At 38.0% G+C, this 13,618-nt stretch overlaps 2 protein-coding genes across 4 annotated transcripts in view; one reads left to right on the forward strand and one right to left on the reverse strand.

The window, feature by feature from the left end:
* The window catches only part of LOC109928462 (nuclear cap-binding protein subunit 1), a 59,472-nt gene extending 49,632 nt beyond the window's left edge, over positions 1-9,840 (forward strand). For 2 of the 3 annotated variants that reach the window (XM_020528405.2, XM_048593233.1), the window contains 6 exons: positions 824-917; positions 1,498-1,601; positions 1,690-1,804; positions 5,090-5,227; positions 5,333-5,446; positions 6,816-9,840. In XM_020528405.2, the coding sequence (XP_020383994.1) occupies positions 824-917; positions 1,498-1,601; positions 1,690-1,804; positions 5,090-5,227; positions 5,333-5,446; positions 6,816-6,926 (676 nt within the window). In that variant the 3' untranslated portion in view covers positions 6,927-9,840. Of the gene's footprint in view, positions 1-823; positions 918-1,497; positions 1,602-1,689; positions 1,805-5,089; positions 5,228-5,291; positions 5,447-6,815 lie in introns of those variants that run through there. The other variant, XM_048593227.1, reaches the window with a different exon arrangement.
* Positions 9,841-12,366: 2,526 nt separating this feature from the next.
* LOC125487647 (DNA repair protein complementing XP-A cells-like) overlaps positions 12,367-13,618 on the reverse strand; it is a 23,206-nt gene continuing 21,954 nt past the window's right edge. The window contains exons 2-3 of the mRNA XM_048619593.1: positions 12,782-12,899; positions 12,367-12,617 (exon numbers count right to left, since the gene is read on the reverse strand). Coding sequence (XP_048475550.1) covers positions 12,463-12,617; positions 12,782-12,899 — 273 coding nt within the window. The 3' untranslated portion in view covers positions 12,367-12,462. The remainder of the gene's footprint in view (positions 12,618-12,781; positions 12,900-13,618) is intronic.

Below are 13,618 nucleotides of genomic sequence, written 5' to 3' on the forward strand. Positions count from 1 at the left end.
TGAAATCTAGATCTTCAGAGGTGAAGATTTGATCTTCCTTGTGATGTACACAAAGTTTCAATGTGATTTGATTACTTCCTTTGCTAAGAAATCCGTGCATTAATTCTGACCATATTTGCTATTTGATATACTCTGTGGTGTATTTGACCACTGTTTCTGTTACTTGTATTTACTTCATGTTAATTGTGGATGTTAGGGTATGGGCGATATACTGTAAGTTGTTCTACTGTTCTAATTTTGCTAAGTTTAGCTAAGTTTATTTTGTTTATTTTGTTTATCTTAAAAACAAAATGCAGTTGCTAGTCCCTGGTCAAACGAACAACTTTGGCCGTCTCATCTAAGATCATAATGCAGAATAATTGGTGTTCTCAAGGGGTCAGGTAAAGCAGTAAGCAGGCCAAGTTTCATTTCTATCACTTAATGATTAATTCTGAGCATCTGTACCTTGCCCATGAATGTGACGTGTTGTACTATGCTTATTCCTGGTGGTTCCCAACAAATGGAATAAGATTGGTATCATTGATTCCTCAGTTAGTTGCTTATTTGACCCTTTGGAGAGGCAGCGGGCACAAGTAAGTGCTTCAACTAAGGAAGAGCAAAATATCTAGGGCCGAGTCAACCAAAAGTTTTAGCACCTTCTTTATTTGGGCAAACGGTACAAAGAGAGTGAAAGGCAGCAATAAAATGACGGAGAGAGAATGGGTATCTGTCAAGAGTCTAGAAAATGCTACATAGCCTTCCATTTCTCACGCCACCATTTTTGTGATGTTTCTTTCTATATTTATTTGCATAAATTTTACCAGTTGTTTGTTTCTTCTTGTAGGTTTCATGAAATTTTTAAGACTTTGGCTGAAGGTGATGAGGGCAAGCTGCATGTACTAAGAGTCATGTTTGATGTTTGGAAGTGTCATCCTCAGGTAATAGTTTTTCCTTTCTCTCTTGTCAAATAACACATCTGTAAGTTGAGAGCAGAGCTCTCATACTATTTCTTCTCCTTGCCTTTTCAAAGTGACCTAAACCATCAACTACCCTTTGCCTGATTGGAATGCTTGCTGACACCCACAATCAATGATAAATGCTGACTGCCCAAGCTCACGTCTGATTTTATTTTTAGACTTTGCACATGCAATCTAAAGCCCTTTTTTTTTTTTAGTGTTACAACAAAATCTATCTTGTTTAATTTTTTTCCTTAACTGATATACTTACTTGTTCATTATTTTCATTTTTGTGTTTGTTAGGTCTTTATCACTTTTTATTTCAATTTATTTGAGTTATTTTGCTATTAGTGTGCATGCTCCTGGGTGTCAGCCAAGACAACCTTGCCTGAAATAGAACACTGCATTCACATGGAGAGCCACATTTGAAAAGAGTGTGCGCTGGAGCTGTGATGGAGGCTATTGTCTGACCCCCTCCTCCGTTCAGTTACAGCTCTCTGCTGGGAGTATGAAATCATATTACTTTCCCGTCTGCTAACCATTCTTTCTTGATATTCTGCAGATGATGGCCATGTTGGTTGATAAAATGATCAGAACACAGATTGTAGACTGTGCAGCAGTAGCAAACTGGATCTTCTCTTCAGAAATGGCACACGATTTCACTAGGTAATCTGCATGATTACTTGACGCCACAGTATTCTACTATGATCAGTCTTTGCAGTTGAGTGGAATTAACTGTTCTGTGGCATTTTAGGTTGTATGTCTGGGAGATTCTTCACTCCACCATCCGAAAGATGAACAAACATGTGCAAAAGGTCCAAAAGGAGCTTGAAGAGACGAAAGACAAACTGGATAAACAGCACAAAAGAGTAAGTTTATTTTAAGTTAAATTTAATTGAATATAGTTTAGGGGAAAAAGTGCTGATCTGGCAGCATCTGTGGAATGAAATAGAGTTAACATTTCAGGTCGCTGAACTTTCATCAGAAATTAACCTGAAACAAATCTATGTTTCTCTCCACAGATGCCTCCTGATCTGCTGAGTATGTCCAGCAGTTTTTTGTTCTTATTTTAGATTTCCAGTGACTTTTGAATATAGATTGGTGTTGCTCAGAGCTAATAGAAAATATTTTCAAAATACATATTCTGTTCCTGATGTAAAGAAAAGTCAAGGTCTTTCCCACCTGTAACACTGCTATTTCATTGTAAGTCACTTGTCTTCTTTTACTGGGCTTCCTGCTCATCACAGAATGGAACTGGAAAAGTACTAGATTAGTACTGGAACAGCTGTATCTAGGGCTCCCTATTTTGCTGTCATCTGGTTCTGGTGGCTGTAGTTTGTGTTGTAACTTGGGCTGCTGTGTGCTGTATACTACCAAAACTGCACCTAAAATACAGGAACCAGGAATAAGCACATTATGACAACTAGTCTGACAAACATCAGTCTACTAAACACATTTGACACACTTAACCAGTTCATTATATCAAGACTGTACATTAAGTCCTCACTTCAAGTTGTAGTTCCATTCCTGAAAAGTGTGACTTTAAATGAAGCAACTTTAAGCAAATCAGATTTTATCATTTAGATTAATGTAAAAGCTGTAATTTCTATAGGATCTTCCTCATCAGAAAAATATTAAAACATTAGAGCCTATAACTTGAAATATTTTATGATGCTAAATTTCTAAACTGGCAAATAAAATAAATGATCAAACTGCAAGAAAAACCTTTCTACTTGCTTCTCCACCACTGCCAATCCTGCTCACCACATCTCCTGCTGTCTGACCCTACTGAACCGTATGGACCCATCCTCACACTGATTTGCAATCTCTCAGTTGCTGTCTCCCTCTGCTGAACCTTTTGAGTGAATATAGCTCTGGTGATGAACGGTGTAAGATGTACCAAATTGAGGGACTGGGGGAGAATGTGTAGGAAAATCTAATACGAAAGCAAAATGCTACAGATCCTGGAATTCTGAAATAAAAACGGAGACAGAGTTAGTATTTCAGGATGTGATCTTTCATCAGAACTTTGAAGAGTTTTAATTGAAATTAAACAGGGAGTACTCCCCATTTTGCCCCCTCTTCTTTCACCATGTTGGTGTTAACTTTGTTTTTCTCATTTTTGCTCTCATTTGGTAGCTGGGTGTTATTTTACCATTTACACCTCCCTTGGACCTATCTCATGTTTCTTCACTTGTCCCATTATTTTTCCCTCTGGTTCTGCTCACCCATACTTTTGTCATTCAATATTTCCTTCTTCTGGATCATTACAAAGCATCACTTTTTTCCACTCTTCCCCTATTTCAATTCGTTAAAAGCTAACTTTTCCTAGTTCCGATTAAAAGGTCCTGACCTTGAATCATAACTTCCTCTCCATAGATGCTACCTGCTGAGTATTTCCAACATTTTGATTTTGCATATAGGCAAGGTTTGTGGGGACATTTGTTTTAATATGTTTGGTAGAAAGATTGAGAAACTTTTCACCTAGGCATGTGATGTGGGTCTGGAACTTGCTAGCTGGAAGAGTGAAGAGGGGAGAAATTCCATCACATGTTTTAAAAAAAAAGCTTGCAACAAAATAAACAAGAAAATATTCCTTGGGCTAGACGACAGACTGGTTTCATGCTGCATGCAAACAGAACAAAAACAAATATGTATCCGTGATACAAGTGCTTCTATTGACTGTGCAAAACATGAGGGAAATTTAGACCTTTAGTCAACATCAGATCTAGGTCAGAGCAACTCCTTTGATGGCTACCAAGCCACTGCTGGAATGTATCGCTTTTTCTTTCAGCTGATAGGTATCAATATAATGAATGCCCTCCTGTGCTGTAAATACATATGATCAATGTTCGCCAGTCAGTGCGTTTGTCCTGGTTTTGGATTGGTTTTCAACCTTCCTGTATAAAGTCTCATTCTATCTGTGCTTTCTTCTTCTGAGGTAGTATGTGCTTGGGTGTTCTTTTGATTTATCACTTTATCAGGTCTGCCTGTTAGGTCCTTTCAAAAGAGCTGATATGTGTTCAGAGGTAACCCAGCTGGAAAGAACAGTGAAATAACTCCATAGAGCCAGTATCCTGTTATCAAGTCACCCTTTATTTACATGTGGAGAGTCCTTGACATTTATCCAGCTCTGAGTGAATAGGATGTCAGACAGTCCTGCTCTTATATCAGGCTCCCTGATTGGATGAGATTAACAGTCCCAGTCAGGGAACTCCATACATTCTATGAGGTCCTGCTAGCTCACCTTGTTACATCACTACAAATAGAATAGCCAAGAGTATCTTTACATTGATTGTATGGACACACATGTCAAGACTATTCTTTAATACATAGTTTTCATGAACTAGAAGATATAATTTTTGTGATTAGGATCTGAGATTAAAAAAATGAACTGGTGAAAATGTGGTTGCAATGTTTATTCTATGCCATGAGAGGGAGCACTGAGACTTCTGGTCACTACGTGGAATCAGTCCTTTGGCAACACAGAGTGGAGCAGTGGACACCATCAGTGCCAGCTCTGGCTCTCAAGAAAGCAAATATTCATGAGCTCCATATTTGGAAGGAAGACAAGAATCCTCAGTAAAGTTAACCTGTTAGAATTCAAATGACCAGCAATCCATTTCTAATTTTCTAGTGTTAAGGGAAGAAAGCAAAGTGGCTTGTTACTGTAACAACGAGGTGATTCCTTGTATGTATCACCGGGTGATACAGTGAGCAAGGCGACATTTGAAACTGAGAACTCCATTTAGTAGGGAGATGTAGAATAGAGTTTTGACCGGTATGTGTTGCTTAACAACTTGCGATATCCGATCTTCCATGTTGCAAAAATAAAAATGTTACTCTGATTAAACTGGTTTTATTTTGCATGGGAAAAGAACATAAACTACTTGTTTGGCTGTGATCAATGTGATCTGAGACCCAATAAAGCATGAGTGAGATTTGGACATTTGCTCAACATCAGATGCAGCACATGGCAATTATGGGTCCCCCAAACAGAAATATAACCATTTGTTAGAAAGAAATTGCCAAAAAGCAATTTGGAACGGAGGGAAAGAAATTAAAACATTATTAATGACTTAGAACAATTTTATGGGGAGAGTATAAAATTTCTAATAATTAGAGCAATGGTATGATTGTATTTTTTTCTAAAGCGAGACAGTGATGATGACTATGATCAGAACAGTGATGAAGATGAAGATGGTCCTTTGGAAGAACAGATTGAACGTCTTCAGGAGAAGGTTGAATCTGCTCAAAGTGAGCAGAAAAACCTCTTCTTAGTAATTTTCCAGGTAAAGTTGTATGTTGGGTTCCCCTGTTTTAATTCACTTATTTTTTTTCACATTTGTTCCATAGAATTCTTCATTTAAGTACTGAAGATTCTTTATTCTTCACAGCGTTTTATAATGATCCTGACAGAACATCTTGCAAGGTGTGAAACTGGTGGGATTGATTTTAATACACCTTGGTATAAGAACTGCATTGGACGTTTACAGCAAATTTTCCTCCAGGTTAGTTATTTTGATCATAAAAATAATTTGGCCAATATAAGGTATGGTGTTAATAAAATATTTTCTATCTAAATACTCGGAAATATATATGCGATAACCCTAAAGAAAGCGCAATTTTGGGGGTATTTAGTGTTTTAGCAACTTCTACGGATGTTTTAAAGTGATTCGGTGCTAATTGATTACTTTTGAAGTGTAGGTAAATGCAGCAGCCCAATTGCACTGAGCAAAGGCTGCATATAATAGCAAGATGAATGATCAGGTCATCTTGTTTTGATGGGTGTAGTTGGTGAATCATTGCTGCATAGAGTGAGTCGATCAAGACTCATTCTTGTGTTCGATTCCCATAGCCTTGCAAATTTGTTTCCCTTAAGCACTCATTCAGTTTCCTTTTTAAAGTCATTAATTTTTTCCTCTTCCACCATACACATAAGCAATGCAGCATAAAAATGCACCTCCTCACTTGCTCTCTCCCCCACCCCAGTCTTTTGCACAGACATTAATTCAGTATTCCCTAATTCATCTAAAGGGAGCAGTTTATCCTTGTCTACCTTTTCTGGTTAAGGTAAATATTGACCAGGACACTGGTTTAACTCCTTCGTCCTTTTTGTTGCAATGAAATCATTTGCATCCACCCAAATAGGCAGACAGAGCCTCAATTTAACATTTCACCCAAAGATAACACCTCCAACAGTTGCTGCACTCTCTCATTTCCACACTAAAATACCAGTGTAGATTTTGTGCTTGAGTCCAGAGCTTCCTGTTGTAGAGGCAACTGTACTGCTTTTGAGACAATCTGTCAGTTTGATACAACCAGTCATAATCTTCTTGTTTGTGCCATGAGTTGTCTGTGACTTGGTGCACTAGTGCTCTATTGTATGAGAGGGATTGTGATCCAGTGTATTTATTTCCTTTTTCATTATTCTGAACTCCTTCAGGTTAAAATGCTGGGATATGTTGTTCAAAGTTGTATCATCCAAAGTGTTTTCCATGTTTGTTGTCAAAGCAATTTGGCACTGCTGGTGGTGGCTGCTAAGACAATGATTCAGTTAACTTTAGGGATTATGTATAGAATTATTAAATCGTTGGATAGGCACCAATGTTACAACTAAGTTCCTGGTACGTAGCTGCACAGTAGCCTGAGAGGTATGTTCTCCATTACATGTGGCCGGGCAAAACATTGATGTGACTTTACACAATTAAGAATTGACGGGAATCTTGGCAGAAACATGTTTGGACAAGGGTAGCGTGTACACCTATTTGAACAAAATTAGTCAGAGAACTGCTGCCATTACAACCTTGCAAACTGGAGTTCAGGTCAGCAATATTTTGGTATGATAGTACTAACATTTGCATTGTTTCTGTCTTATAGCATCACCAAATCATTCAACAGTACATGGTCACTCTGGAGAATCTGCTGTTCACAGCTGAGCTGGACCACCATATACTAGCCGTCTATCAGCAGTTCTGTGCTCTTCAGTAGTCACGATTGTGTGCTGCAGCTGTATTTTCCAAACCCACCATTTTTTGGCACTTCTCTCAGTCTTTCATCAGTGAATACAAGCAACACCCTTGTACCGATAATACCTTTTCTGAAGCTTTTTGCCCAGTTATCTGTGAAAACCATGGAGCATGAAGAAAGTTGCCATTCACATTAGAAAGGATTCCTCTCCTCAAAACAAACAAATAGACTTTAATAGTTAGAGACTGTAGAGGCTCAAGAGATGAACATACATGTTTTGATTTAAGTCTTTGAAATTGACCTAAGTTTTAAATTTGCTTTGTACTTCATCTGGTTTGGTTTTGGATACAGTGTAACACTGCATCTTGCTAATTAATACCTGCTCTATCCTTATGATCTACCTTCCAGTTTGTACATTTAAGTTGCATGTTGTAACTTGTCTGAAATTGTGTTCCTTGATAGTAGACCAAAGTTTTGAATTTAGACGTTGTATTGTGTTCTTTTGGTTCTAGTAACAGCAAATAGGTAACTCTACTGATATCAATGGGACTGAAATTTATTTGGGATACTGTCCTTTTTTTAAAAAAAAAAATGAGAGGGTATATTGTTTTAAAATTTTATGCACCCATCCAAGTCACACATAGAGTGGGAAATGGAGAGATGAAGCTACCACATGGTTGAAAAAACTAATGAATATTTTTTATAAATCTAATGAAAATGACTGAAGGCCGATAACAATGTTGTAATTTATTGGGTCCAGTCACTGTTAAGCCATCTGGTTGTACTACAGAAGGTCAAGACCCCTTTTGACTGACCAATGAGGCTGGTACTTCAACAATCACCAGTTGGTCATGTCTCATCAAAAGGCTGTGGCTTGAATCTGTAGCAGCAATGAGTCTGAGGTGAAAATGGTGCTGTGTACAAAAGCAGAGTATCTGTGCCTGAGTTATGTCCTTTATACAAATTGACATTGCAATATGGGACTGGTTTCATGATCAACTGACCCCTAATGCTATGTTGTCTTTTTATTCTTCAAAATTCATGTGCCGCTACGAATTCCTACAAAATGTTAATGTGACTTATTGAAGTGAAGGTGGAGCTTATGTTTTAAGTCATGAAGCTATGAGCAAATTGTATTAGCAAAGCAGAAACAACAAATGGGTAAACCTCTGGGGACTATAAATTTAATTTTATTGAATTCATATATTCTTCCCAAACTGCATTTTCTTCTTTTAAAACACCAGATTGTATATAAAACAGGATACCATCCCTCGGGTACAGATTTTTTTTAAAACCCTGACATCTATCTAATTCAGTATTGAGAGATCTGGCAATATCTGTATTCAGAGACATTTAGTTTAGTAAAGTTTGAATACTGCCAAGTAAAATATGACTTTGCAATTTTGATTAAATTTTTGAATATTTTACAGAATCTGAAGCTTACCCTGTCCTCTTCTTGGGTCCTAACACCTGAATTAATTAACTTTTGTCAGGATCCATTCTGCTTTTGTTGCTGCTCTTGTACAAGACACATATCAACCTACTTTATATTGCTTCCAGTACCTTGAATTGCATATCATCTGTGAAATGATGGACCACTTTCCATTCCATTGCTAACCCCATTAAACAGTGTTGTAAGGAATTAATATGAAGTCCTGTTTCTGCATAGTTCTGATGGGATGAATCAACGGAGAATAATCCAATGAATATTAAAGATATGTCTTGCACAGATCTAATTTCTACAATGCTACATTCCCAACAGCTCTGACAGATATGCGACTTTTACCTTTTTTGCTGTTCCAGTTTCACAGTCTGCATTGGTTTCCAGTTAAAATTGGTGGTGATTTGGAGGTTGTCGATATGATCACTGCAAATATTGCCCAACTTATTGAACTGGTGTACCCATCAACTTTTGACAGTATAGAAACTGAGAGTCAGAAGAAGACCGCCTTTTTTAACTTTCAGTGGCAGTCCTGAGATTCTTCTTTTCTTAATCATTTTTCATTTTGTTTGTCTCTGACCCAGTGCATCGATATTCTTATACATTTCCTGTCTTTTACTGCTGACTGTATTTGCCAAAACCATTTTTCTCAACTGTATATCTTGCCTTACAACATGTTTCAAGTTATTCTGCATGCATTTCACCATTCTTCTCATGAATTAGCTCCTGATAGTCAATATCTCCTTAATCATCTGTCTTCTAACCACTGTTCTTATTGCAATCTACTTTACACCAACTTTAGTTAACCTGTTGCTCTACCTTGAACTAGTTTGGAACAAGATTTTGGAACAGGCTACCACAAAAAGCGGTCAAAGTGAAAAGTGTGGATGCATTTAAAGTGAAAGTAGGTGCGCATTGAGGGAGAAACGGATAGAAAGCCGTAACGGTGCGTTTTGATGAGAAAAGATGGGAGGCTGAAGTGGAGAATAAATACTAATTGAGTGGTTGGTCTGAATAGCCTGTTGCTGTGCTCTACATGCTATGTAAACCTACATGGGAGAAAGAAAAATTGGTGAGAGAGAAAGAAAATTTTGGAAATTGTGCCATTTTACTAATGGCACAGTAAATACTTAAAGAAGCAGCAAACTACTCCAATGATACAAATTATTCTACCTCAGACATTATACTGCATTATTGCACAATTTTGATTTCAAACCTGCACTTGAATATTTGGAAAGTTGTTTGGACGTTGTGATGCAGCAGAGCAAATTGTTAATTCTCAGTATAGTACATCAGATTTATCTGAGCTGAGCCATGTTATGGCTCATTAAACTCAAATATCACTAGCATAAAGCCATGAGATTGCAAAAAGCTTTACATCTGGGACACTTAATGCTGATATCAAATGTATCTTGATCTGTGACCCCCATGTGTAGCTTTGTACCGATTTCATCTCAAAGTCATTCTTTCACTCTAAAGATTGTTTTAGACCTTGTTTGTCTGGAGATTGGTTTTTCGGTGATCAAAAAGCTAATGAACAGCCAGTCTGGTGGGAAAAGCCAAAGGCGAAATCTTAGGACAAACCAAAAGTGAACAGTTGGACCCTGAAGATAATTGTAGGAAATATATTGCAGATATTGGGATACGTGAGTTTGCACTCGTGCCACATCAATTCCACATAGATGTTTAAAACTAGAGATATCTAAGATGGCTCATTAGTTAGCAAGTTCCATGGCAATCCTGCATGTTTAAGCAGTCCACAGTTTAGTATTGATTATTTCTATTGCCTATACAACAATAGGAAAAAAGATGGTTTGAAGCTTTTCTGTTTCAGTGTAGCATAGTTGGAATTGAATTGATCATCAGAATCTAGCTTTGCAGTAACCATGAAATAGCACTCTAAGTATATAATCTGGGAATCATAGGTTGTTTAACAACTCTGAGATGGTAAGAACTGCTGATGCTGGAGTCAGAGATAACACGGTGTGGAGCTGGATGAACACAGCAGGCCAGGCAGCATCAGAGGAGTAGGAAAGCTGATGTTTGAAGAAGGGTCCCGACCCAAAATGTCAGCTTTTCTGCTCCTCTGATGCTGCCTGGCCTGCTGTGTTCCTCCAGCTCCACACTTGTTTAGCAACTCTTACATTTCCTTGAGATTGTGAAGTCTAATTTTATATATCCTTCCTGATATTCCCCAAAACTTAGAACAAATGCCATATCTTGACCTCTGCTTGCAATTTAATGTTCTGAACCATCAAATTACCCTTGTGGCTCCTTTGTGAACCGACTGTGATGTATTAAATTACATTGGGCCATTGAATCAAATGTGGCTTTGAGTCACATCCTTCACAGACAGCAAGACTGACAATGTTGGATGTAGAAGCAAAGAATTTCTCCTTTTAATATGTTTCTGATGCCTGTGCTGACCTATCACTGTGTTTGCAACAAACACAAATTTATGGGGTGCTTAGGAGAATGGTTTGTACTAAAGGCAATCTTCTCAACCTTCAAGATTGAGTGAAAAGTTCAGAATGCTGTCCCATGCGACAGGTAGTTCCACATTTTGCCTCTCGGTGTCAGCATGAATGCTAAACCAGGGTAATCTGATTGTTGCACAGTGGCTATGACCGTACCTCAGCCCGAAGATCCAGGTTCAAATCCCACTCACTTTGGAGGTGTATCACAGCATGTCTGATCGGGTTGATTAAAATAACTAGCCCTATAAAGAGTCAAAGGTTGACTAGTCCACTGATTAAGAAAGGGACGATCCCAAGAATACAAAACTAGTGAGCACAAGACAAGTGGCATTTCTCAAAGACGTTATCAGATTGAGGCAGATGTGCTAATGCTTTAATTGGTCATCGTTGAGACTTTACCTTGGACGTCAGCCACCATCTGCCAAAGGTTCAGAGGCCTGAAGGAGTTGATCCTTGATGTGTAACCCAGCTGCAGCTTTTGAGTTTTACCATGATTTACAATTAACATTATATATGGCTAAAGCTTTACTTGCAAAGTAACTGTTTAGAATGATGCAGGTCCTGTTATATTGATTGGTTAGCGGTATGGAGATGGCCTCTGACCTGAAGTTCCTTTATGTGGCCTGATTCTTGGAGCACAGTCCTTGATAAACCATCATAATGCAAATAAAAATTTTCATTGCAAGCACAAATCATTGTTCTATACTGGTAGACGGCTTGTTCTGGCATGTCTGGGATTGGACATAGGTTGACTAACAATGGGACTTTGAAGCAGTTGAGATTAATTTTACAATGCTCATTCATGTTAAAATATATTGGTGACACAATCAGATGGATGGCTTGGTTTAGTTACCACCACATTGAGTTTTAAATCAATGTGGAGTGTCAAAAATGGATAACTCAATTCAGGTGACATTAAAAATGTTTACAGTTTTATAGTATCAATTCAAGAATTTCTACTTTTTTTCAGTTTTAATATTTTTGCCTCAAACATAACTGCTGGCCAGTGATATTGAGGATTAGGTTGTTCCATTGCAGAATGAGCTGTTTTCTGGCCATCAGTTTGTACGTTGTTTTTTCCTCCTTTGCAGTGTTTGTGTATTTTCTGTAGGATGAACAGCAAGGACTGGCCAACGGTTACACTGTCAAAAAGATTTTGAAATAAAGACATCCATGAGGAGAGCTGACTGCTATCTTGTATGTGGTAATGTGAGGAAGCATGGCATAGTCACTTTCTGTACCATGAAATACAACTGAATGGCCTGAGGGCACAGTTTTAAAGTGATTTACAAAACATGCCTTATGAAATGACAGAAAGCTTTGGGTGATTATTTGGATAGAAATAGAAATTGGTGCAGTGTTAGAAAAAAGCAGGTGATTTGACAGTAGGTAGTGATGCTCATTTGAAGAGCTAGTGCAGACATGCACCAAATGGCCTCTTCCTGTGTGGTTACACTTGATTATGTTATGCTTTTTAAAAACCAAAGCTCAGGAAAGATAATGGTAAATGTCAGTATTGAAACAGTTTTTCAAAAATAGCAAGTGTACAGAAATGCTCAATTTATTAAAAAAAATCAACCTATACATTTATTGAAGTGCTGAATCATTATACAACAAGCGAAGCATAAAATCAAATCAATTACATTTTTTCATAGACTAACTGATGGCCACATGTGGCACATGTCTTCTTGTACATATCCTCCTCCTCCTCATGTTGTTCTTCAGGACCATACTCATGTTGGTGAAGAGCTGATTCCTTCTTCCATAGGCTGCTTCTCACAGCTCGACGAAGATCTACAATGAGGTCAGGGGAACAATAGAGTATTATTTGTGTGGGAATGAAAGGAAGGGTAGAGGCAAGAACAAGTCAGAAAAGTGGGTGGGAATGGGGAAAAACGTTACTGAAATTATTTCAGGCTGGGATCCAGTAGCAGTTTAATCTTGACCTCTTTGCCTACCTTTGACTTTTTTGTCAAACTTCTTTTGTTTCATCTTCTCTCTGTTCTCTTGCCGTGCTTCTTTTGCTTCTTGCAGAGCTTCCTCACTACCCCATACTTCAAGGGAACGTTTTATTATCTATAAACAAAACAGGAGAACGACAGAGTTGCAGCTTCATTCAGATTTCAAATTACCAGTGAAGGACAGTGAGGAAACAAACTTTTAAACTGAATGAATCTAACTGTATGACAAGTACTGAAGCTGGCAATATACAGCCATTCACTGCTTTTTGATATGTGCTAGCTATTTAACTTGAGTTCCACAATAAGTAGACTGTCTATCTAGTTATAAAACATGTTAAGGTACAATATCTTTACTGAGATATCATGAGCTAAAGTCACCATAGTTGTACTGAACCACAGGACTTCTCATTGGAGAGAGACTTTTTGGTGGTTTAGTCACCACACCTCAGGTTGGGGGAAGAGGTTGAAAAGGGGAGCCTTTTATGGTAACCTCAGCTAGCACAGGAATTGAAACCATGCTGCTCGTATTACTTTGCATTGCAAACCAGCTATCCAGCTAACTGAACCATAAGGATTAACAAAATGAAACAATAGTTGTGTACCAAGTTCTCACTCAAAGGCCATGATCAATTTGAGGACTAGATTTGAATGCAACTTAATGTTTTTTTTTTTAAATCAGACCATAGATAGTAGGAACTGCAGATGCTGGAGAATCCGAGACAACAAGGTGCAGGGCTGGATGAACACAGCAGGCCAAGCAGCATCATAGGAGCAGAAAGGCTGACGTTTCGGGCCTAGACCCTTCATCAGAAAAGCTTTTCTGATGAAGGGTCT

Source organism: Rhincodon typus, chromosome 3 (genome assembly GCF_021869965.1).
Source record: "Rhincodon typus isolate 14 chromosome 3, sRhiTyp1.1, whole genome shotgun sequence".
NCBI classification, from domain to species: Eukaryota; Metazoa; Chordata; class Chondrichthyes; order Orectolobiformes; family Rhincodontidae; genus Rhincodon; species Rhincodon typus.